The sequence below is a fragment of the Martes martes genome, assembly GCF_963455335.1.
Source record: "Martes martes genome assembly, chromosome: 3".
Lineage (NCBI taxonomy): Eukaryota > Metazoa > Chordata > Mammalia > Carnivora > Mustelidae > Martes > Martes martes.
In genome coordinates, this window is record NC_137890.1 from 72706673 (window position 1) to 72730248 (window position 23576).

The 23576-nt window shown below is 34.6% G+C and overlaps 1 protein-coding gene across 1 annotated transcript in view; it reads left to right on the top strand.

Annotated features, from left to right (window-relative positions):
- Positions 1-23576, top strand: part of UBL3 (ubiquitin like 3) — a 64336-nt gene that overhangs the window by 37778 nt on the left and 2982 nt on the right. Inside the window, exons 2-4 of the mRNA XM_080798929.1 lie at positions 15642-15750; positions 19523-19609; positions 23227-23304. Coding sequence (XP_080655055.1) covers positions 15642-15750; positions 19523-19609; positions 23227-23304 — 274 coding nt within the window. The remainder of the gene's footprint in view (positions 1-15641; positions 15751-19522; positions 19610-23226; positions 23305-23576) is intronic.

Consider the following 23576-nt stretch of genomic DNA (forward strand, 5'->3'; position numbering starts at 1 on the left):
GGGGTGAGGAGATGATGCTACCAAGATTTGTATTACCAAAAGCAGGCAGTTGTGGAGGGAAATTTACAGAAAATGAACAAATGAAAATATAAAGCTATAACCCTGCCTCCAGTAACCGTAACATACAAGACAACACTAAGAATTGGAATCAAATGTTAATTCAGTATATTTCTAGAGTGATTTTATAGAAGTTGTGGCAATATTTGCCACAATATTTGCCCCAGTTAACTTCCTAACAGGTGTTTTGTTTTTAAAGCCAGAACAAGTCAGATTTATTTATTTAGGAGCATATGTTTTGGAGATGAATGGGGCAGTCCAAGAGCTTCAGCTTACCCAGAGACTTTGACATATAGTAATCCTGAAGTAAATTCTGTGTGTATGTATGTGAGCAATTAAGTAAATAACAGTGAGGGAAGTAATAAAACCATTGAACTTCAGAAGAACCTGAAATATCAAATGAGTCATTTGAAGTAAAACCATGGTGTACTCTAAAAAATTTGAATGCTCTGCAGGTTAAACTACTTAAAACTTTTTAATAGTTATAGGTAATTTAATGTAGTGGCTAAAAGCAGGGTTGAGTTGAAACCCAGTTCTGGTACTTAGTAGCTCTTGGACCTTGGGCAGGCTCTTGAGTCTTTGCTTCAGTTTCCTCCTCTGTTAAACATGGGCATAATGATAGTTTTCCTATAGGGTTGCCATGAAGAGTAAATGCTAGATTCAGGTAAAACATCTAGAAGATGAGCAAGCGCACATAGTAAGTTATATGTGTTTGCAATTATTTTCACTGCATATTAGGTATATTTTAGTCATATAATTAGATAAAATAGACTCTTAGGAATTCTCTGGGAAATTGACAAGGCGTATATAGACTTTTTTCTATAGAAATATAATCTAGGTTACAAACTGGATTTACAAATGAAACCTTGGGACATAAAAGTTTATAAATTAGAATTGGTTAGGATCCAAATTATTTAATATTTGCTAAATTAAAGCCGTTAATAGTAGTTGTTCCCTGAAGGCATGAGGTCCTATATACTTAAAGCTTATGTATAAGTGATCAAAATCACTAACTCCATTCATGAGTGAATAGCCCGAATACTTGAATGTGAAAAGAATTGTTTCTAGTAATCAAAGTTTAAGAGCAGCCAAGAAGAAATTATTTTGGCTTCAATAGGTAAGAACTGTAAGAGTAACTTTGGGTAGAATTGTGCCTTTGTTATTTTGTAGGCCTGATGCATTTAGTTGTTCCCCAAAACTGCTGTCAGAAAACATAATCACATGCATAAGCCAATTTCATGATCTTAGAAGCACAAACTAAAGTGTACCTGCTAAATTCTCTTGCTTTTGGAGGTCTTGAATATTTAAGGATTCACATAGTATGCCTATGATAAGTGCCCAGTAAATATTTGTTGTATGGATGAGTTCTCATACACAGTTAATCCTGTAAGCATGGGAGAAGGGGACATAGAATACCCAGGATGACCAATGAGTAGATAACTTGTGATAATGGTCCAAAGTAGGATGTTGACAGAGGGAATGGGGGCGAGGGATAGGGAAAGAATAGATGCAGTAAACACTGCAGAAGAAAAATTAATAAAACCTGGTAACTGAGTAGCTATGGAAAAAATAATTGTGATCAAATTAACATTTAAAATCATACTCACAAGCAGCCTCCTTTGTTGAGGCATCATATGTTCTTCATGTCTTCTTCTAACTTATAGATTCATTATCATATTCTCTACATTAACCTTTACCTGAGTACTTACTTTTCACCTAGCAAACAGAACTAAGCTAGACCAGAAAAGGTCAATATACACGTGGGCATGTGCATGTGTGTGTGTGTGTGTGTGTGTGATGGGGGGGGTTGGGGGAGTGGTGTTAATAGGGAGTGCCTCTTAGCATTGTTGAATTGCTTCTGCAGAAAATTGGGAAAAAATGATTTTATTATATTACCTAAGATAGCAGCTTTTATGCCAATAGTCATACTTTATACAACTTTGAAGATGAATTAAGGACAGTACCTTAGGGATTGGTAATTATTCAAACATGAACGTCATGAATATTCTGAAAATAAAAGAAAATCTAATTTAGGAAATGAAAGTGATAGGAACACTGTCATTAGTTCTTATAATAAGAGGTCCGGAGACTCATTAAATATCTTTCCCAGACTTTTATATCTGTTTTATGGTGTTAGTTATTCAGAGTTATTGTTGATATAGGTTAGCAACTGCAGAAATTTCTCACATATTCTTGCAGATGGTGTTTAATAGACAGGAACATAGGCTATTTCACTGGTTAAAAAAAAACCCAAAACATTGCTCAGCATCTAGTCCAAGTCCGAGGGTTGTTATACTTAACTGAACTGCATAAATTGAAGATTTCTGTCTCCTGGTTTCTTCATAACCTTACACGAATCTTCTTTATCTCTGAACCTAAGTTTCTAAATTTGCAAAAAGTATAATGTGGTATTTTCAGCTCAGTGCCAGGAGTCCTTTAGTTCTTGAATTAATTCTCTGTCAACAATACTTCCTGCTCTTTCTTGTCCATGTATTCAGATAATTATCCAATCTGCTCATAACAATCTTTCCTGTTTATAAATATTTTTTCTCTTGCTGTTAGTCATTTACTTTTTCCCAGGAGCTCACCTGACCCTTTCCTAAACTATTTCTTTGTGAACATTTCCCTTTTAGTTGTAATTTGTACTTTATTACTCTGTAGTTCTCTTTTTCCCTTCTTTGAAACCAACTGCTGTCATTTGTTTTGCTTTCTATATTGTAATACTAAATATTTTTGATGTTGCTGGCTTTATATTTTATAATAACTTTTTATGAACTTTCAGGGCTTTCGTGTGTGGGGTTTTTTTTTATGAATAGTATGCATTCACCTCTAATGCCTAGCACTCAATGATTTTGTTAATTAACATTCTTAGATAGTATATCCTGCATAGATCTTATGCTATATTTTACTGATTATTGTATCTAATGTTATTTGCTGATGTGGATGCATTTATCATACTTGCTTGTTTTGTTCCCTGTTTGTTATGTAGAGCTCTGCTGCTGAATAATTCGTCAGCCTAATCCTGAGTAAATTGATACATTATTTGTTAAAATTTCAAAATTTAATAAATAAATAATTAAAGCACGCTTGTATTCAAGTACGAATCCATGAGTATTCCAGAGACATTAATTTATAAGTGAGAGCCTCCATATTAAGAGCACATGAGGTCATGGCTATCTGGGGCACCACTAAGTGACAGTATCACTAGTCACAGGTTGAAGCAAATTGTCTATGCGGGCTGAATAGGACTGCAAAGCACAGGCAGCCTGGAACAATTGTTTTCTTCATGGGCAGACAAAATGTATTCTTCTTAAATAGGAGAGCCTGCTATCACTTTTGAATAATGAGTTGACTGACAAACATATTGTAAAGAATAGGATGATTTTTTAAATGTCTTTTTCTTTCTGCCCTCTTCAGAGCAACTGTTTTTCATTACCACTGTGGTCTGTTTCAGGGCTTATATTCCATAATAGTTGCATATGGAAAATGGTGAGTCTGTCATCACCTAACTGTGTAACAGTAAAAAATACTAAAGTAAATTTTTTCTTGGTAATTATTGGTAGATCTGCTTCCTGGTTATACTACTATAGATACATTATCAAAATATTTTAAGAATATTGTCTGTAGTCTGGCATATTCTGGTGCATTATTCATTCATCTTCCAGCATATTAAGTACCTACTATTTTTCAGGCAAAGTAAATCATATGAGGTTAACTCTATGAATTAGTTTAATATGCATTTTTCTTCTTTTGATCTAAAATGAAGATTCAGTTGGGAAACAAAAAACAGCCAAAGGCGTCTCATCTCCACAACTGTTCTTGTTGATATCAGTTAGCAACTTCTGAAGGAAGAGAACTATAAATAAGTTTCAAGATTGATTTACCACCCTCAAAGACCATGATTTAATTGGAGAGTTAAGACATATTTATAAAATGTATCTTGCTACAATAAATGATATGATATATGTAGGATGACCTTATAATTTATTATGTAGGTTGAGATACTTTTGAGAGTAAAAGGGAGCACTGTTCATCAGAATAGTAATACCACAAGTGTAAATCAGAGTTGTCCCAGGCAAACATGGATATATAGGACTGCTTCAGCACATGCCCATGATTGAGTAGAAACACTTGAGTGAGGAAGGAGCAGTGCAGGCTAGAGTGGTCACATAGGCTACAGAAGGAGGCAATAGAACTGAGTGAGCAGAATCAGGAATTCATTCCTGTGATTCTTGGCAGGATAGGATTTATAATGAGTTTATCAACTTGGCTGGAATAGAAATTTGTTAGGGAAATAGTAGTTGGATTGGATTGAGAAGTTTGGACTATGAACTATGAGATCTTAAGTTACTTAACGTCAGCATCCCTGCTACAACAGGGAGCTGGTAGTACCTAGCTCCTAGGGTTGTATAACAATTAACTGTATACCTCATGCAAGGTACTATATACTGCTTGTAAGTGATCAGTAAATGTTAGCTACCTGTAGCACAATGACAAAATTTTAAACTGTCAAAATTGTCTGGCAATGTGCAAGATGAAGTTTGGGGGTGAGAAAGGCAGCAAAGAGAACTTGAAACAATCTAGTAACCCAGTAAAGGGGAAAAAAGAGTAAATGATGATGCTGAGCCTTCAGGCCTGAGTAACCGAGAGACCAGAATTTAGCAGAAATAAATAAGTCAGGAGGGATACCTATTCTTATTTAGGAAGAAAGAATTGAAACAGATCAATTTTGAAGGGAAAGCAGGCAGTTGGAGAAATGAAATTTGTGCCCCATGGAGAATTGGTTTGGGAATGTTCCACATAGGTGGCCATTGAGTGAAGGGGGTTAGATGGGATCTCTGATAGAGCGTTGGGGAAGAAAAGATTGATGAGGGAACCTTGGAGAGCCCATATATGGAGTACAAGAGGAAAAAGAACAACTAAAAGAGAGGGTCAAAAGCAGGAATAGTAAATAGTATTCCCCAAAGCATGTTTTACCAAAACCTAGATCTGTGGGATGGTAACAGGTACTATGGGAAAGAAAAATTGGTTCTATGGTTAAATACTGCAACTGTGTTAAAGTTAGATGAATTTGTTCACTGCAAGAATTCTCTGGGTCTTTAATATGTTAACATATATGGCAAATTTCCAAAACAGGAATATATGAAGCAGTGTTTTGCAAATTCACCTGACCACTGAACTGTTTTCTCTCCCACAATACTTCATGGAGTGTAGTGTTTCAGAAAATACATTTGGGGAATTACAAAAACCTAATGAGGAAAGACTTTCAAGAAGGAAGGAATAAATTGTGTCAAATGTTACAGAGAGATTAAGGAAGATGAGAAAGGAGAAGAAGCTATTTCATGTCTTTTATTAGATGGTCGTAAGTGACCTTCAAGAGTATGTATGGTTCAGTAAGTGGTTTCAATAGGCAGATTTATAGGGAATTAAAGATCAGAGTTAGTGATGAGGAAATGAAGGCACTGGGTTTGCATCATTCTACCTCTATTAATTCAAATAAAAAATGACTGATTGGAATAACCTGGTCATTACTGAATGCTTATGTATTCTACAAATATTTTTTTATCATATATAGTAGAATTGTTATATTTCTAAATAACATGCCTATTTTAGAGCTGGAAGGGACTTTTAACAGTCATCTAGGACAGTCCCTCAGAGAACCATTAGTTTCACTTTTATAGGGCAAAGGCACACATTAAAATTATTTTGTTTTCTAGCCACAGCCATGGCATCAAGTCTAAGCCATTTTCCAAAAAAAGGTTATGGAGAAATATGGCTTTCAAATGTGTGTTTTCAAGATGTCCATCTTAATGTGAGTTTTAGTCAAATATTAAAGACCATCTCTGGAAATATCCTTTCATACAGCAGTGATGCAGGTATTTAATTCATAGTCATAACTATAAAAAAAAGTCACCTTGGCATCCTCTAACAATAAGTATAAATAGGTTATTTTAATTAAAACTGTTTCAACATTTTTTATGATAAAATATTATGCCATAAGACTGATGACTGATTTTTCATTACACTCAAATGAGGCTCCACATCAACATATTACGCCCAACAAATTTGAAATTCAGTAAAGAAACTTTTTCAGTGGCCTCTCTGTGTTAGCCACACTGCCTGCTGAGGCAGTTGAAGGCTTTATAGCAAATTCTGTACTGATTATGTTTTGGTCATCTTTGTTTCTTCTAAGGCATCTAGCGTAGTACCTTGTTTAGTAAACATTTGTGTATTCCATCATTTGAAGTGTCATCTGAAAGTAGAATCATAGGTCCCTCTTCCCCTTATAGATTCAAAAAGTCATTTTGGCATATGAAAGATTCTGAGAAGTTTTGCAGTGAAGAAACTTGGAATTTTTTTGTAAATAGTTTTTGGCTTTCCAATTGTAGTGAAATACACATAATATTTACCATCTTAACTATTTTTATACTTTGTATAAAGTGAAATACTTTATTATATCAGAATTACTTAGATGAGATTTCTCTCCAACTGACTTATTATATTTCAGTAATTTAAAACATCAGAGGATCAAGATTAATTATTAATGGGAAATTATTTTTTCAACAAACCACTGTCTTTGTGATCTTAGCCATTTTTAAATGTACAGTTCAGTGTATATTCGTAATGCACAACCATCACTGCCATCCCATTTCCAGAACTCTTTTCATCTGGCAAAACTGGAAGTCTGTAATCATTAAACATTAACTCTCCATTTCCCTTCCCCCCAGCTCTTGGCAGACATCTTGTTTGAATTTTTTAACCTGGCATTTCCAGATTTATTTTACAGTATATAAGAATGCTTTTTTTCTCTTAACATTTACTTATATTCCCTAGAAGCTCTGTCACTCAGAGAAATAGAATTAGTTTTCAGCTAGTGTATAGCAGATTAAGGAGTATTTTGTCTCAAAAGTTGTGTGAATCCTAAGAGAAAAGCAAGACCTTCTGGAGTGGCTATTTGAATAAGACGTAAGTCCAGTATTTAGGAGAATGTAGGGGGAGCTTGGGAGGGTGTTTGGGGAGACACTGAAGTATGCTAGAACAAACCCTGACCTCAGAGAGAAAACCTGGACTGTACTATTCTGGTTCGCCACTAACTAGCTAGTCTCCTGGGGCCTCTTTTCCCTTGTCTATTCGCTGTCTGCAAACTGGATGAATTTTGAGACTCCTTCTAGTCTTAAGTATTAAAAGTTGAATGAATGAGGAAAATTGTAAAAGGCATGAGATTTAAAGTAGTACTGAGAATTTGATAATAGCATAGAAGAAGTATGAGGGAAAGAATCTGGGAATTGATACCCCCAGCAAAAGGGCAAGCACTCACCTCAAGGGGAATGTGGTGTGAGGCTCAAATGATGACAAGCCCAGACAAATACAAAAGATACAGAAATCTAAAAGATTCATCCTATGTCCTACCCTGTTTTATCGTAGTTCTAGGTGATTAGAGGCAAGAGAAAGAACTGTATAGTAGATACTAAAATAGGATGTGTGCTAGAACTACTCAGATGAGGTACTATCTGTAAGGAAAACTTCTGGTGCATAGTTGATATTCAATAAATACTAATTTCCTTCCCCGTGATTTTAGGCTTTTAGCCAAAAAATGTACACCATCCTATTTTTACTAACAGGAGATGGACAGAGAAAAGAAAATTGTCATCCTCCTGAAATAATGTGAACATAATGTTACGAATATAGGAAAAGGTACTCTCTCCCTTCCCCAGTGTCCTCTTTATTGCTTTGTCTTTGCCAGTTCTCTTTCTCCTATCTATAATTTAATATCTTCAGTGCTTGGTTGACAGAAACAGTTGTACTGAACTGTTGCTCTTAATTAAGTGAGTCATAAGACCTGAAAGTCTTTCTCAAAACAAAGGTTTCCCTAGATACAGATCCAGTGTCCCAGAGAGACTACTTTGGTTTCATTCAAATTCACTATTTAGTTAATAGTATGTATAGGAAATCAGACAACTACACTTGCATATTGAAATCTGGTTAAAGCAGCTAGTTTGAATCCTACAGTCAGGTTTTAAAGTGATATAGAACTGTAATTCAATTTCAGAACCCACATGTTTTCTATTTATAGGATTTGGAACTTGAAAAATTGTAATTTTAAGAATAATTTGCAGGGTTTCTCAAGAAAATACATTGTTCAGTCTTCACATGAAATTTTAATTATAAAAAAGTCTCCCAAACTTATTTTAAAATAAATATGTATTATAAAGTAAAGAGAGACCATTGTATTGTTAGTATAATGTGATCTACTTAACTAATGATGGTTATGATGATAATGATTGATAACTTGTGATAATAGCTAATTAGACACCGACTGTGTGCCAGGCACCAAATGCCTTATAAATTTTGAGTTACATTATTTGATTCTGAACTGTACTTATAAGAACCCAGTGGTTTCTTTGTTTCTTCAGTGATGAGGAAAAAAATTCAATCTACATTTTCTAGTCGGCAAGTAGGCTAATTTAATCTTGTTGTTAATTCATTTGCATAACTCAACAGTTTCTTGTTTGTGTTCAGTGCTCAAAAAATAATTTAATGAAGAAATAGTTGACAGGGTCATATAATTTAAAAAGCATTCAATGTTGCGTTGGAATGTTGTTCTCTACCTATATTTTTAAAATGAGTTAAATATTCTGGAAATTCACATTCCAACTAAAATGAGATGTCATAAAAGTCTAGCCTCCCCTTTGCCTATTGTTCAGGTTAGGTAAGTGTTTTTACAAATAAAAAGGAATTCCACTGAGTTTTTACCTATAAAGATTTCATATTTCATGTATATTAGAATCAACATCATGCTGAGTATTAAAAAGAATATAGAAAAAGATCCTGTAGTTTCAATCCATTTAGCAAATCCCAGTTCACTTTAGTTTATGACTCCATAATACAAGTAAATTCATAGACAAGAATTCAGGTGTATTTTCTTAGAAGTTAAAATCTGTTTCCATGGATGCTTTATATAACTTCTTCATAAATAGGATTGCTTCTATTCCAGTGGGGAATAGGAATGCTTCTTAGCTTCTCTAATTCTATTTTGAAATTCTTTTTCTGTTTCTTCAAAAATTTAGTTTCATTATTTCATCCAGGAGGATGAGGCTCAGGAGGATTTATTTATGCTGTCCTGTCTCAAACACATGTAAGCCACAGTGTGTGTGGATTGGGGTGGGGAGTGTGGGGCACCAAGCATTCCATGCACAAGAAACCACCTGTGTAAAGGCCTTAAGACAAGTAAGAACTTGGCACTTTCGAGGAACTGAGAGAAGATACCTGTGGTTGGACCATAGTGAGGGCAAGAGTGGTTGAGATGTTGATGGAGAATAATATGGAGACATTGGTAAGGAATTTGCTGGGACCACCTGGTTCACTTGACCCGAGTGGTTAACATCAAATATTGTGTTGTTAGCACATTCAGGTTCAAATCTTAGATTATCCACTTACTAAAGTCTCTAAATTCATTCCTACAACTCTAAAATGGGGTAGTAATACCCGCTTCAGAAATGGGCTAGGTGAGTCGTAACTAAGGGCAATACCCGAAATACAGTAAAACCACACAGTAAATGGCAAGTGTTAGCATTTCTCCTTCTTTGTTCACTGTGCCATATAGACCTTACTCTGGAATGTCAGACTCACAGGTCCTCCTTTTGTTGTTTTAAAAATTAATTCAGCTAATATTTATGAGCACTTAAAATTTTATATCCTAGTTACCCTCTCCCCCATAATTATGTTTTTTTGTCTCTCTCGCAGCTTCAAGGTTACAAAATCCTTAAGGCACCAAGCACAGTGTCTGTTTCAGAAAACGTTTGAATAAATGAACAACTAAAAGAAAGTTTATGAAATATGTGATTACCATATTTTAGCACTGCAGTTGTTTGAATAATTTGTTTTAAAACAGTCCTATGTAAAAAAAAAAAAAAAAGCACATTTCTCCCTCATTCCACTTTTCTGTAATGTTTAGCAAAAATTCAAAATACGCCATTTATAAATCTGTAACTCTAGGAACAAGAAAACATGCTTATCTATTTAAAAATTTATACATTGTCTTAAAATAAGTCACTGGTAGACTTATATCCTTTTTTCTAGATCAAGTAGCTATTTTCATACAATGTTATTTTTTAAAAAGCATTATTCATCTTCAAATGCAAATAAGAATAAGACAGACATATAATACCATATAAATCTTCAGCCAGTTGAGTGCCAGTTTTTTAAAACATCTTATTTGGAGATATTTATAGATTCATATGCACTTGTTATAAGAAATAGTACAGAGAAATCCCATATACCCTTCACCTGGGTTTCCTTGCTGGTACTGTCATCTTAACGTAACTGTAGTACAGTCTCAAAGTCCACAGACTTCATTCAGATTTCTCCAGTTTTTTATGTACTTGTTTGTGTGTATGCGTTTAGTTCTGTGTAGTTTTATCACATGTGCAGATTCATATGACCACTCACCACAGTAAGAGACAGAACAGTTCATCACAAGTGTCCCTTGTGCTTCCCTTTTATAGATAGAGCCACCCCTCCCCCTTCCCCTCTTCCTAAAACCTCGCTACCACTAACCTATTCTCCATTCCATAGTTTTGTCATTTCAAAAATATTATATATTTGGAGTCGTATAGTATGTAACCTTTTGGGGTTGGCTTTATTTAGTCTGTATAATCCCCTTGAGATAAATTGAGAGCTTTTAAAAAGTGACTTGCAAAGAAAGTCTAACATCTTTCCACTGGCCACTTGCGCTTGCCTTTTAGCAAAAAAAGGCAGGAATGAGCACTACAAAGGCAAAAAAGTTCTTTATTTGAATGTTGGGAATTCCTTCCCTCCCTCCATTTCTCCCTGCCTTCCCTCCTTCCTTCTTTTTTCTTTCTTTTTAAGATTTTATTTATTTGATAGAACATACAAGGGGAGGGCAGAATTCCTTTTCTGATCAACCTGTTGATCTCTTGGTAGAAAACAGTCATATTTCTTTTACAGGGCATGGTCTATCTCCATACTTGTCTGTTTCATTTCCAAAGCCCACTCGAGTTCATCTTCCACTTTCCATGTTTACTTCCTCTTTTTTCAGCCTGACGAGTTGAAAACAGATTGTTGTGTGAATTAAGTTCTAGAGATTTCTCTAGATTGTTATAACCTGACAAATAGAGATGACAATTTGACCAAAAACAACTTTTTTTTTTAAACTGAAATACATGCATAGGAGAGTTCTTGTCATTTCCATTGGCCATACAGGAAATGATTAAGGTTGCTACCTCACTAAAAGTCTTGTTTGGATTTTTTTGCCTCAAAAGTAACTATGAGGGGCACCTGGGTGGCTCAGTGGGTTAAAGCCTCTGCCTTCAGCTCAGGTCATGATCCCAGGATCCTGGGATCGAGCCCCGCATCGGGCTCTCTGCTCAGCAGGGAGCCTGCTTCCTCCTCTCTCCTGCCTGCCTCTCTGCCTACTTGTGATCTCTGTCTGTCAAATAATAAATAAAATATTAAAAAAAAAGTAACTATGAAATGTATCATTCATTTGGATAATCTGAACACCATCCCTTGGAAATTTTATTACATAATAGGAGCTCCATCTCATATCAAGTAATTTGGAGTCTTGATTAACAGTTTTATTTTTAGACAAGTATGTACATGTAGTATATCACATTTTAAGCTGTAAATAAGAGTTGTTTTTAATCCATTGTCAATGTGTCAAGAATTCTAGGACCCCACAAGCAAAAGTTCTTTTAAGGTATTTTATTGACTTAGCATGGCTTCAAAGAAGTAAAATAATATTTCATTAACAAATACTTAAATAACATAATCTTTTAAGGGAAACTAGCTCACATTTATAGGAATTGCCATACATTTACTGAGAGGAACTATAATTGACATTATTTATCTGAATAAGCTTGAGAAAGTTCTTACTATTATATAGGAGTAATTAAGTACTGACCACCCTGTGTATCCAGATGTTCATCTGGGTGACTGCTTTCAAGATGTTTTCTAAAGAAAGCATAGATAGTGTTTTCCTCCTTTGGTGTTATAGCCGTAAGGTACACTTGCCTATGTACTGGGGCAGATGAATACTTCTAGTCTCGGAGCAAGGTTGTCACCCAGACATAAACATAGGAACAAGTCCAGATTCATCCAGTAATCTTCCATATCAATAATCCTGTCTTTAGCTTCATTTAAAAATTAGGAACAATCAGAATTAATTTTGCTTTTAAAAATGCCTTACTAAATTATAGTATTTTATATAAACATGTTATATATAAACATGTTATATAAACATTTATATAAACATGTTACTGACAATGAAGATCCAGAGCCTAGCAAATTAAGCACTGAGGTGTTTACATGTTGGAACTATCCCTATGTCCATACAACTACCAAAAAATGATTATTAACCATTCCCATTCTTCTTTTTTTTTTTTTTTAAGACTTATTTTATTTATTATTTTAAGAGCAGGGGTTGGGAGAGGGAGAGAGAATCTCAAGCAGAGCCCCTTCTGAGCTTGGAGCCTGATGCTGGGCTCCATCTCACCACCCCTGAATTTACGACCTGAGCTGAAATCAAGAGTCAGACTCTTAACCGACTGAGCCACCCAGTTGCCCCCTCCTATTCCCATTCCACATAACACAGCATTTGATAAAATGCCCAGAATGTTGAAACCTTCATTTGAGTCTTAGTGCTGACCTTTCCAGTCTACATTTCCACTTGCTTATTGAAACTAAAGAAACTAAAATATTAGTCAACAAATATTAAAGACCTACTATATGTCACCCATTGTACTAGGCAGCAGAAGTGTTTCAGGCAATGTGTGACTTCACTCAGCAATTTAAGTTTGTGGGTTTATTGCTGTTATTTTCAATTTGGGACATGAACTTCCTTCCTGAAGCAGTCTTTAACTGTTATTGTCAGTTTTAGATTGTTTTAAATGTAATATTTGATGATTTCTTAGATTTATGTATTTATAGACTTAGAGTTTTCATATTTTCTTTTTTCCCTACCCAAAGGGGTAATTAAGTTCTCAGTAGATTTTGAAATCTTACCTTGCTTTTATCTTGTTTTGAATTTGTAGCCCAGAGTTCTACCATGAGTTACAAACTTTAATGTTTTCTGGGGCCAGGCAGGTATCATAAGTGTATGAAGCAGGCCAGTGTGAGGAAGTAGGGCTTAGTAGGGTCTGTGTCAAACGAAAACGTTTATGTCCCCCTGTAAACATTAAAAAAAATGTTTTTAAATCTGTCAAACACAGCTAGAGGCCCAAAGTTTCCAACATTCTGAAAATCTAGATGCACATGAATTCTTTAGACCATTGATTTTGAAACACAAAAATGAAATAATCAGTTTACTGGTAACAGTGATATATATTAGTTTTAAAATAAATGCTGGGAATTTTGCTGCATGAACCATTTATGGTGTGGGTGATGTGTATTATTTAGTTTAATATATTGTGGACACCTTTCCATGTCACATCATGTAGATCTATACCTCATGTTGTTTAACAGCTACAGATTTCCATAGTAAGGATATACCATCAGCTATTTTTCCATTTCCATATTGATGGATAATAGGGAAAGTCTGAAGTATGCTTTGGCGTTGTCTTTGCAGATTCTAAGAATTAAGTCCTTTTTCCTCCCCTTTTCTTTGTTACTTTTAAACATTATAATTTGAGTAAAAGCCCAATAGAAATTAGTTTTGAACTTAAAAGACGATTCTGAGAAAAAGTAGATTTATATCATTTACATAACTCTTAGGAAGCTTGAATTTAATTATTTTTTTTCCTCATTAAACACATGGCTGAACCATTATGAGGGGCATAATTTCTTGGACATTAATGGCCGAAGGGCCCTTATATAATAGTGTGATTCCATTAAAAGATTCCGTATAAATTCAAAGTATATAGTATATATTTATCAATATCACATATAAAGAGACAGCTATAAATAGTGTATCTCTTGAGAACTGAAATTCATATTGTAGAGATCTTGCGTTCCTTGCTTTAAGAATCACTCATTACTTGTTTGTTTTACAAAATAAATAAGTGGTGCTTTCTTAAAATTTAATCGTTCTTATAAACTTACTTGAATTTTGTTCAGAAGGAACTTAAAAAGTTTCTGGATTGTATTACTGTATTACTGATTGTATTACTTCCTGTATTATGCTCTTTGGTCTAATTTCAAATTTCATTCTGGTTTAAAAGGGCAGAAAGAAGTTCTTACTGGACATACAGAAAGAGATTTTTCACCTGGAATATAGATTTCTTTTTCTGTTATCTTCTTAAAAACTTTTTATGGAAATAGAATGCACATACAGTTAGAATATAATTTCTAGTATAGAATCTAGTTCTTTTCCATCTAATATGGGATCCAGTCACATTCCAGTAAATGAGGAATTGTTTGTGCTTAGCACTTTTCTAGAGGAGATATTTTATAACTTTCAGTACATTTGAGGCACTGGGAATGGCATTGGCCATGTTGGTGGTAGATAGTAAACCTGGCCTCTAAATGACTCTGTGGTAGGCACCAATTTATCCATTGTAGACTTGGCCATCTTAAAGATCTTCTGGCATTTTTTTAGAAGGAAAAAGTATTGGTAACTGAAGAAGAGAGCTTGGCTAACCTGGGACCAGGCACAATTCAAACCGGTACAATGACATTCTCTGTTCTTTATATATAAAGAAGCTGGGCTAGTCCCAGGACTCAGCTCTGGACTAGACCCAGCTTTTGGGAAGGCCTTTTTCCTCTCTTAACAGAGGCCCAGAAGTGTAGAAAATCCCACTTGCATTTCTGTAACTTATAGGGAAATGAGTGATGTCATGGTTTTTAAAAATAACATCAAGTTAATTATGGATAGAGAAAAAAATTTAAAAATGAACATTTAGAAATGTTTTACAAAAGGTATAAACAGACATATTTACTTGGAGGTGTAAATTCACTGGACCACAAAAATTTTAATTTACCTTAGGTTATTCACTGAGGATGAATCTCTGTCCTTTGTCACTCATAGCTTCTCCTCTGTCCTCCCACAATAAATGATCGGGCATTTGGGTTTAACATATTATTGATTCCTCCTTTAACCATTGTAAAGTTCTTTACTGTTTCTGGTTAATTTGTTTACATTTGAATAATTTTTGTAGGATAAAAAGTTATATTAATTCATTGTTTCCCCTTTATTTTTTCTAAGTAGATTATCAACTAAATTTTTCTTCTGTTTAGTGATGTGACCTGCAGCTTCACCACTTTTGTTAGTTTTTCAGTGGAAAATATGTATGCTAAAGTAACAGTTATAACCTACAAAAGCCCAATTCTGTTCCAACTCTGAACATTGTTGGAGTAGTTGAAATATAAAAGCATAACGAATTTTGGTTTTCCTTTATTTATTGTGACAAACATATCTGCCCCCCCATATATTTAAACAATGGAAATGAAATCATATGCCAAATTGTCATTCTTTTAAAAAAAAGTCTTTACAGAATTTAAATAGATAAAACCAGAAAATAGCATTAGTAATAGTTCAGAATGTGATTGAAATGAAAAGCCTAGGAGTCATTTTTATTTACTTTCAAAATTTCAAGATTTGTATTAAAAGAATCCTTGTCTTCTTTCAGATAAATTTGCGCCTCATCTTGGTAAGCGGGAAAACAAAAGAGTTCCTGTTTTCTCCTAATGATTCTGCTTCTGACATTGCAAAGCATGTGTATGACAATTGGCCAATGGGTGAGTGGTGTTTTTCTCTTGAGAATGAATAATGTTAATTCTTTATGCCCTACCTGTTTCGCAAACATTTTGAAAAAGTTATAAAGATTTTTTAAAAAACAAATAATTGAGAGATTAGTCTTCGGAGTTCAAGGGGAAGGAACACTTTATCTGTCACTTTGTTCTTCAGCTACTTCATTGCAAAATGGGGAAGGAGCCAGTATGCAAAATCTGTTTTTGCCTTAGAACCATTTTCATGAATGAAAATTGTTTTTAAAAAGAAAAACACAAAGTTGCTAACAGATGCACATAACTTTCATATCAGTAAATCTGTTTATACCAAAACACAAAGTAAAAGATAATAAAAACTATTTTTAACAAGTTAAAATATTTTCTCATTGGTCTATCCTGTCTATAACCTATTTAAAATTGAGTTTGACAGAAGGTTAATTTCTAATTCATGTCACTTCGTGTGTCCTCTGAACTACAAGGGCAAGAAGGTATGAAATCCATTTATGCATTGCATTTTCAAGTCAGTATCCATGACAAACAAAATTTGAGGGAGTTGGGGAGTGGTATTCTTCCTTTCTCTGATTCTTTTCCATGTGATAAGACTTTGCCTTGCCATCCTACAGTGAGTCTTTAGCTTGTTTTTTTCCTTTGAACTTTCCCTAAGTCATCTTGGTCCTTTTTAGGGCATGTATTATAGTGATATCAATGTTTCAGCTGATTTAACTTAATTTTACTGGCCAGAGCAGTTTGGACTTTTAAGGGACAAGACTCATTTCAACAAAGAACACACTATATTCAAAATGAATCAATCAGATTAGTGTTTCTCAACCTTAAATAATATATGGAACTCCTTTAGAGGAAAAAATTCCTATAGATGCCCTAGTGCTGACTTAAATTATTTTTATTACAATTTTTTTTTAAAGATAGAAACATAAAACCCATTTAAGATGCTTTATCCTTATTAATGCATACGCAACCATAAGACTAAAACAGATCTAAAAAGAAAATGCAAATATAATTCTAAAACCAATAATATTCAAAGTAACAACATTAATGATATATTTTTGCTAAAACCAACTCACTGCTTATGCCATGAATATAGTACTGTTGAGTTTGGCATGCCTCTGCTCCTGCTTGCTCTATGACGACCCAGTTATCTGCAGATTCACCACTAAACCTTCATTTACAGTGTGCCCGATTGTCATTTAGCCTTCACTTGGCAAGAATGCATTGTTTATCTATTTAGTCAACCTCTGTTCTTTTCTTACTAGCCTCTTGACAATTAAAGAAGTACTGCTTGGCGCCATAAACTGTGTATTTGGGCAATAAATCCCAAGACTGTAGTTGGTTATAAGGTGATTATTTGAATTATCTAGATAATCTCTTCCAGATTATCATTAAAATGAAAACAGGGTTTAAAACTTCTTGAGGAGGACTTTCAGAACCATGCCTCTGTTGTTCTTGAACTCAGGATTCATAGACATACATATAAGAAAAACTGATTTGGACAAATACTTTCAATTGACTGGATCTTTCTTCCCTTGATAGTTAAGGGACTAGTCAATGTTAGTTCCTAAATCAGGTTAGAGGTAAGAAAGGAATTCAGAAAAGCTGAACTAGACTAAACTTGGGGCTCTTAGGATATGGGAATTTCCTCATAGCCAGGCACAACAGTAACTAGGAAAAGCATTTTTAAATACTTGTCTAATAGTGATGTTATACTAAATGTGATGTAGAAGATTACTTTTGTGATATGGGGAGGAGAGGGTAAAGATCAGTTTTGACATCTATGGTATTGTAGAAAAGATTACACAAGACAAAAAAGGGCAGTTCCTCCAAAAAATTTATGTTTAGGGAGCAGCATTATAACTTGTGGTTTAAAAAAAAAAGTACTTTTACCTTCATAATTGTTTGACTTAGATATTAGAATTACTTTTAATTCCTTAAGAATCCTGATTAATAATAACCAAAGGCAGGACTCAAATGCAGGTGTTTACCATAAATAGTGTCCTAAATCAGTGAGCCAGCCAACTACCAGCATTGGAAATTGATTGTATCAATCCCACCTTACTTATTTTCACACACAAATTTTTGAGCCCGGCCTCTCCTAAGTTTGCTGCTTCACCCAGCAACTTTAGGCAATGCAGAGAAAAAAATTTTTATTTTACCTAAAACATTTAAATTAACAATCTATTTCTACATTTTATCTCATAATAGGTCAGCAAATGTAAATATTTGTTGGCGCTAATAATGAAAGTATAGTAAATATTAAATTGGTAGAAGGAAACACTTGGTGCCATATATTTTTGGAAACAGTTTTTCTTGGTATGCTCTTAGGCAGTTTAGTGGAATATAGTTAATAGGTAGAATAGCTCTTACCAGCTCAGAGGTCCAAAAAAAAATCTGCTAAATATATGTTACTAGTTGCTGAAATTCCTCCTTAAAACATTGTCCTATAGGTCTCTCTAAATTACAGATCCTCTGAAAGGAAAAGGTAGATAGCATATTAAACCCAATGAAGTATGTAGAAATCACAACACTCTGTATAAAATAATGAAGTATGTAGCTTCAAGTTTTGCATCTCAAAAAAATACTTATAGATTTTTAGAGTATTTTTTTCTAATGAATTAGACACTGTCATTTGTCTTTATATGTATAGACACTTCCATCTTGACCAGGAATAGTCTGTTAAATGGTAATTTTGGGAGCAATGAATTCAGAGTAATCCATACTAAGGCTTAGTTGATCTTTCTTCTAGAAGAAGAGTTAGTTACCTGGGAGCACTAGTGTCAGAAGGCAACAGAGGCATACAAGTGGGGGAGGAAGGACCAGGAGAAAAAGCACGGGGGAGGGGAGGGGGGAGTGCTAGAAAAGAAAGGACTCCGATTTATTTCTCCTGTCCCATTTCTGTTGTGCTGAGTCAGTGGGAGGCACACTTTTATCAAATTCATATTCATCATTTTGAACACTCAAAAGGAAAATAGAAGAATACTTCTATTCTGTCACTTCTCTTTAGGATATTTTAAACTCATCCTTGTGTTGACAGCTCCTTCTTTAGGAAACAAACACATCATACAAGAATTCTTGAGAAAGATAATAATGGAATTCTCAAATCTTTGTCACAATCAGAGCTTAAATTATTACATCTACCAGCTAGTGAAATCACTAACCCTGTATCCTATCACAATATCAGTGTCCTTAACTCATTATTTTAACAGAGTAGTATTCCATATTTCACTATAACAGAAGTTGTACACAAAATGAAATATTCTGCTACCTGTCCTACTAACCAGTTTTTTTGATTTTTATAAGCATATTTGAGTATACCTTGTAATATTTTTCAAGTTTCTTCTTCTGAATATTTTGGGTAAAGTGAACTTAAAGTGTTTATCACTTGGTTTCAGAAGACAAAATAATAAGTCAATATTATCCAAAAGTAAACATTGTTAATTTTTTATTTTTAAAATTTGTGTTCTCTAGTTTTATTGAGGTACTTTTTTGTTGTTGTTACTCTCTATATCAGTATATTAAAATCTTTGTTAAACTTATTGTCTCTAGCTTCAAATATATATTTTAACAGGTACAAAAATTGGAACATTATAGTATTTTCTGTTAATTACTGGTAATAGTAATTAATTTTCAAATGACATTTCTCTTTTCCTAGGATTAGATTTTTCCCAACTCATTCATTTTAATCTTTAAACTTCAGGACTATAAACAATGCAATAATACCTTAACACTGTCTCGAAATACACCTAACATATTCATTGCTTCTTTTCAGACTGGGAAGAAGAGCAGGTCAGCAGTCCAAATATTCTACGACTTATTTATCAAGGACGATTTCTGCATGGAAATGTCACATTAGGAGGTAATAGTCACCTTTGTAATGGGATTTAATGTCTGTCTCATGGCAGTGGCATTCATTTGTTTGTTTCAATGCTGTTGGCTGATTTTACAAAAAAAATTATTTCAAACTCATGAATTCTGCCTATTTTGGTAACTCTACTTCTTTACATTTTGCTTTCTGTTAAATTTTATTTTAGCACCGTGAGAAGTGTTTACTCCCTTATGAAATAAACTCTCTCTCATTAGACGTAAGAATCCATACCTATTATTTTGTAATTTTACTGTACTTCTGGATAATATATGTTAGATATAATAGTTTTAAGTTAAAGCCAGACACACAGAGTAGACAAAGTTTATGATAATGGATTTTCAGTCTGACTCTGTTATAATTGCCCATCTAGCAGAAACGAAGGTAAATGAGTTTCGCTAGAGAGACCTTGTAGTGTGAGGATTCAAAGAGCAGATTTAGAACCTAGTTACCGGAGTTGTGCCTTGGCTCCGCTGCTTCCTGCTGTGGAATCTTGGGGAAGATACTTAGCTTTCTTCATTGATAAAATGGGCTAACAATAGTGCCTACCTCCTAGGGTTAAATTATATATTCAAAGCACTTAAAACAGTACTTGGCACACAGTGAACGCTTCTTTGGTATCACTGCTCTTTATATGTGATTGGAGAAATATAGCTCAATAGTGCCCCCTTATGGGGTACATTCTCTACCATCAGCAGGTTTATTTTGTTTTTAGTTCCTGTATTTCAAATATACTCTGATAATTAGAAATTTGTAGGTAAATGAAGTGATCCACTTTAATATTTCTGTTTAAATATAGTCTGACTTTTTTTCTCTAAACCTATCAATGAAATTGATCAATATAGCTGGGTGTTTGGTAAAGGTTGAATAACATCCAACTATGTGGTTTTTTTGGTCACAATTTTTCTTTTTAGTTTCCCTTTGTTCTTGAATGTGAATAATAAAGGAGAGAGTACACAGGGTCATGGTAATTATCTTCAAATACTGGAATGGCTAGTGTGGAAGAGTAGGCTAGCTTTGTATGGCTTGAGACTTGCTCTGTATAACCTTGAATTAGACTTAAGACCAACAGCTGGGAATCAAAAGCAGACAGATACTGTTCACTACAAGATAGAATTATTTGAGCATGTCAAGCTGCCTCAAGAAAGAACAGACCACTAAGGGAAAAGAGTGAAATCTTTGTTACTGGTTACATATAAGCAGTAGGTACAGCCATAGGGTGGGGTTCAATCATTTTGTGGATGGTTAAACCAGGAGACCTGGGTATTCTTTGCCACTCTTGGGATTTTATGGTTCCAGTAAGTTTCAGGTTTAATTTTCTTTGTTACCAGGTTTAATTTTCTTTGTTACCAGGTTTCTTAAAACATAGCCCTGAATCCCCTTTTTTGAGATACATCTTTTTAGTTCCATAGAATTTCAGTCTACTAAAGAAAAGCTGTGATAACAGTCTTACTAAGGATAAAGAAGATCAGCTACAAGTTTGACACTCATTACATTACTGTTCATTCTTTCCCAAAATGTGATGGAGACTGTGGCATTCAGTCAGGAATCAACTGGGATACTTACTTCGAAATGCAGATTTCTACATGCTGGCTAGTTGGAGGAGAGCTCTCTGTCTCTGGCCCTTTCTTTCCCCCTCCCCTTTTCCCCATCGCCCAGTGTACTGCTGAATTGAAAGCCTGGGTGATTTTTATGTGAGGTTGAAAACTCCTGTTCTGGGAGTACCTGGGTGGCTCAGTCCGTTAAGCCTCTGCCTTCTGTTCAGGTCATGATCCCAGGGTCCTCAGAGTCTGCTTCTCCCCTTCTCCCTCTGCCCCTCCCCCGCAACTCGTACTCTCTCTTGCTGTTTCTCTCTCTCTCTCTCTCTCTCTCAAATGAATAAATAAAATATTTAAAAGAAAAAAAAAGTGCTGTTCTGGATATTGTCATAGTAGAAGCAGAAGTATCCACAGTGAAGGAAAGAGAAAACCTTTAAAATTCTTCCTTTCCCTTCTTTGAAACTGTTATCATCCATATCCACTAATTCCAGTTAAAATTCAAATGGAAAGGAAAAATAATAATCCCCATCAATCAAATCTGTAGCTTCAAATGGTAAGCCACTCAGCAGCTTCCCAGGCCTGTCCACACTTCTCTAAATGTACCTCTCCTTTCACTTCCCTGTTTTCTGAGATCTATCTTCCTTGCTTTCTCAAAATGATGATTTACTGCATGCTTTCTTTGTCCAAAGCCCTGAACGAAGCAGTGATCCTTGACTATTTCATTTAGTCAATACAGCTGTAAAGGGCAGGTGATAGAATTAGTGTCTCTATTTGGGTAGAGGAAACTGAGGCCAGGGGAGCAGGTAGATGACTCATTCATGACTCAGCTCACATTGGCAAATAGTGGAGATGTGATTTTCAACCCAGACCCAGCTTACTAGAGTCCAGGAGATGATAGGAGACTGATATGCAACTTGAAGTTCAGTCTTTCCCAGTACATTTGATGAAAAATTTTATAATCCAAAGCTCTATTATTTGCATTTTAATGTTAAATCAGCCGTAGGGGATGATCCAAAAAAGGCCCTCCTATTTCATCAAAGTGTGTATTTCTGGGCCATCATACTTTATTTGAACTTGAGAACTTAAGAGAATAGACCAAATAATGGCTGGCCAACTTTAAGTGAGCTAGAAACTCACCTTGATGATGAATAATATTGAAGATATTTAGGAGCCTTTTTCAATCTACATGTTAACCACCATCCTATGGAGCAAGACTTAAGAAGCAGGTAGCAGGAGGATCGCACTTGCTAAGTAATGATGGATGTCAGAACTAAATCATCTCAACTATGGAAATACCTTTAAAAGTTAGGTATACTGGCTGCTTCTAATTTTACACACAGAATAACAAAGAGATTCACCATGAAACTTAACGTCTGTATTTGCTTAAGTGGTTTGTGGATACATGGTGTGTGTTATATCATTCTATGTCTGAAGCATTTCATAATAAATTTTCTAATTATGAATGAAAAAACCTTTTAAGTTAAGACTTGATTAGAAAACAGCGATTATTAATAATGCCAAGATAGTGGTTCTCTTAAAGTAACCATTTAAAGAAAATTATTTTCTCATTGCAAAATATAGCATTGAGAATAAATATTTAAAATTGAGCTTGTTGTTTGTTCTATTTCTACGTTACAGTGGCCTGTTCAGTGCAGTAATTTTATTAGGTGCTGCATATTAGACAGATAATTAGATTCAGAAACAAATGTCTCTTAATTTGAACTTTTCCCTAATCTAGAAAAGGTATTCTCAGAAACTTTTTTTTAGCTCCTTTTCTCCTCTGAAGGTTATCTCCAATATTAATTAATTACGTATTTTCTCTCTTCCCCTTCCTTCAACAGTATGATTATTGGTGTCAAACTAAGGGCCATAGCTGGGCAGAATAATTTCTGAATTGTTTCTGATAATATTAACCTAATTTCATTTTGTAAGAGATGCTCTAACTGGTAAGAAGTTCAGTCTGCTGAGGAGGTCCTGCAAAGAGCGATCAGTTCTTTAAATGGTTTCAGTTCTGATTAGTGATTTCAGTAGGTCAGTATATATGTAACAGACTATCTTCTGCTTTTCCCATAGCATTAAAACTTCCTTTTGGCAAAACAACGGTGATGCATTTGGTGGCCAGAGAGACATTGCCAGAGCCAAACTCTCAAGGTAATCCTCACACTGCAGAGGCTTCTCACTCAAGCCGCGGAGACAGGCACTCAAAAATGGTTCCGTGTTTTTGGACTTTCTGAGGGAAAGGAAGTTTTTTTCATTGTTTCTGATCAGAGCTTGTTAAGCAAATAACCAGACATCCTGGAAACGGGCTATAATTAAAACAGCTATAATTATCATTATAGCTTTTTAATTTTAAAAAAATTGCAAACATTAAAAAAATTCTTACTATGTTTGGATGCCCCCCCCCAATTTGAGCATTTTTATAA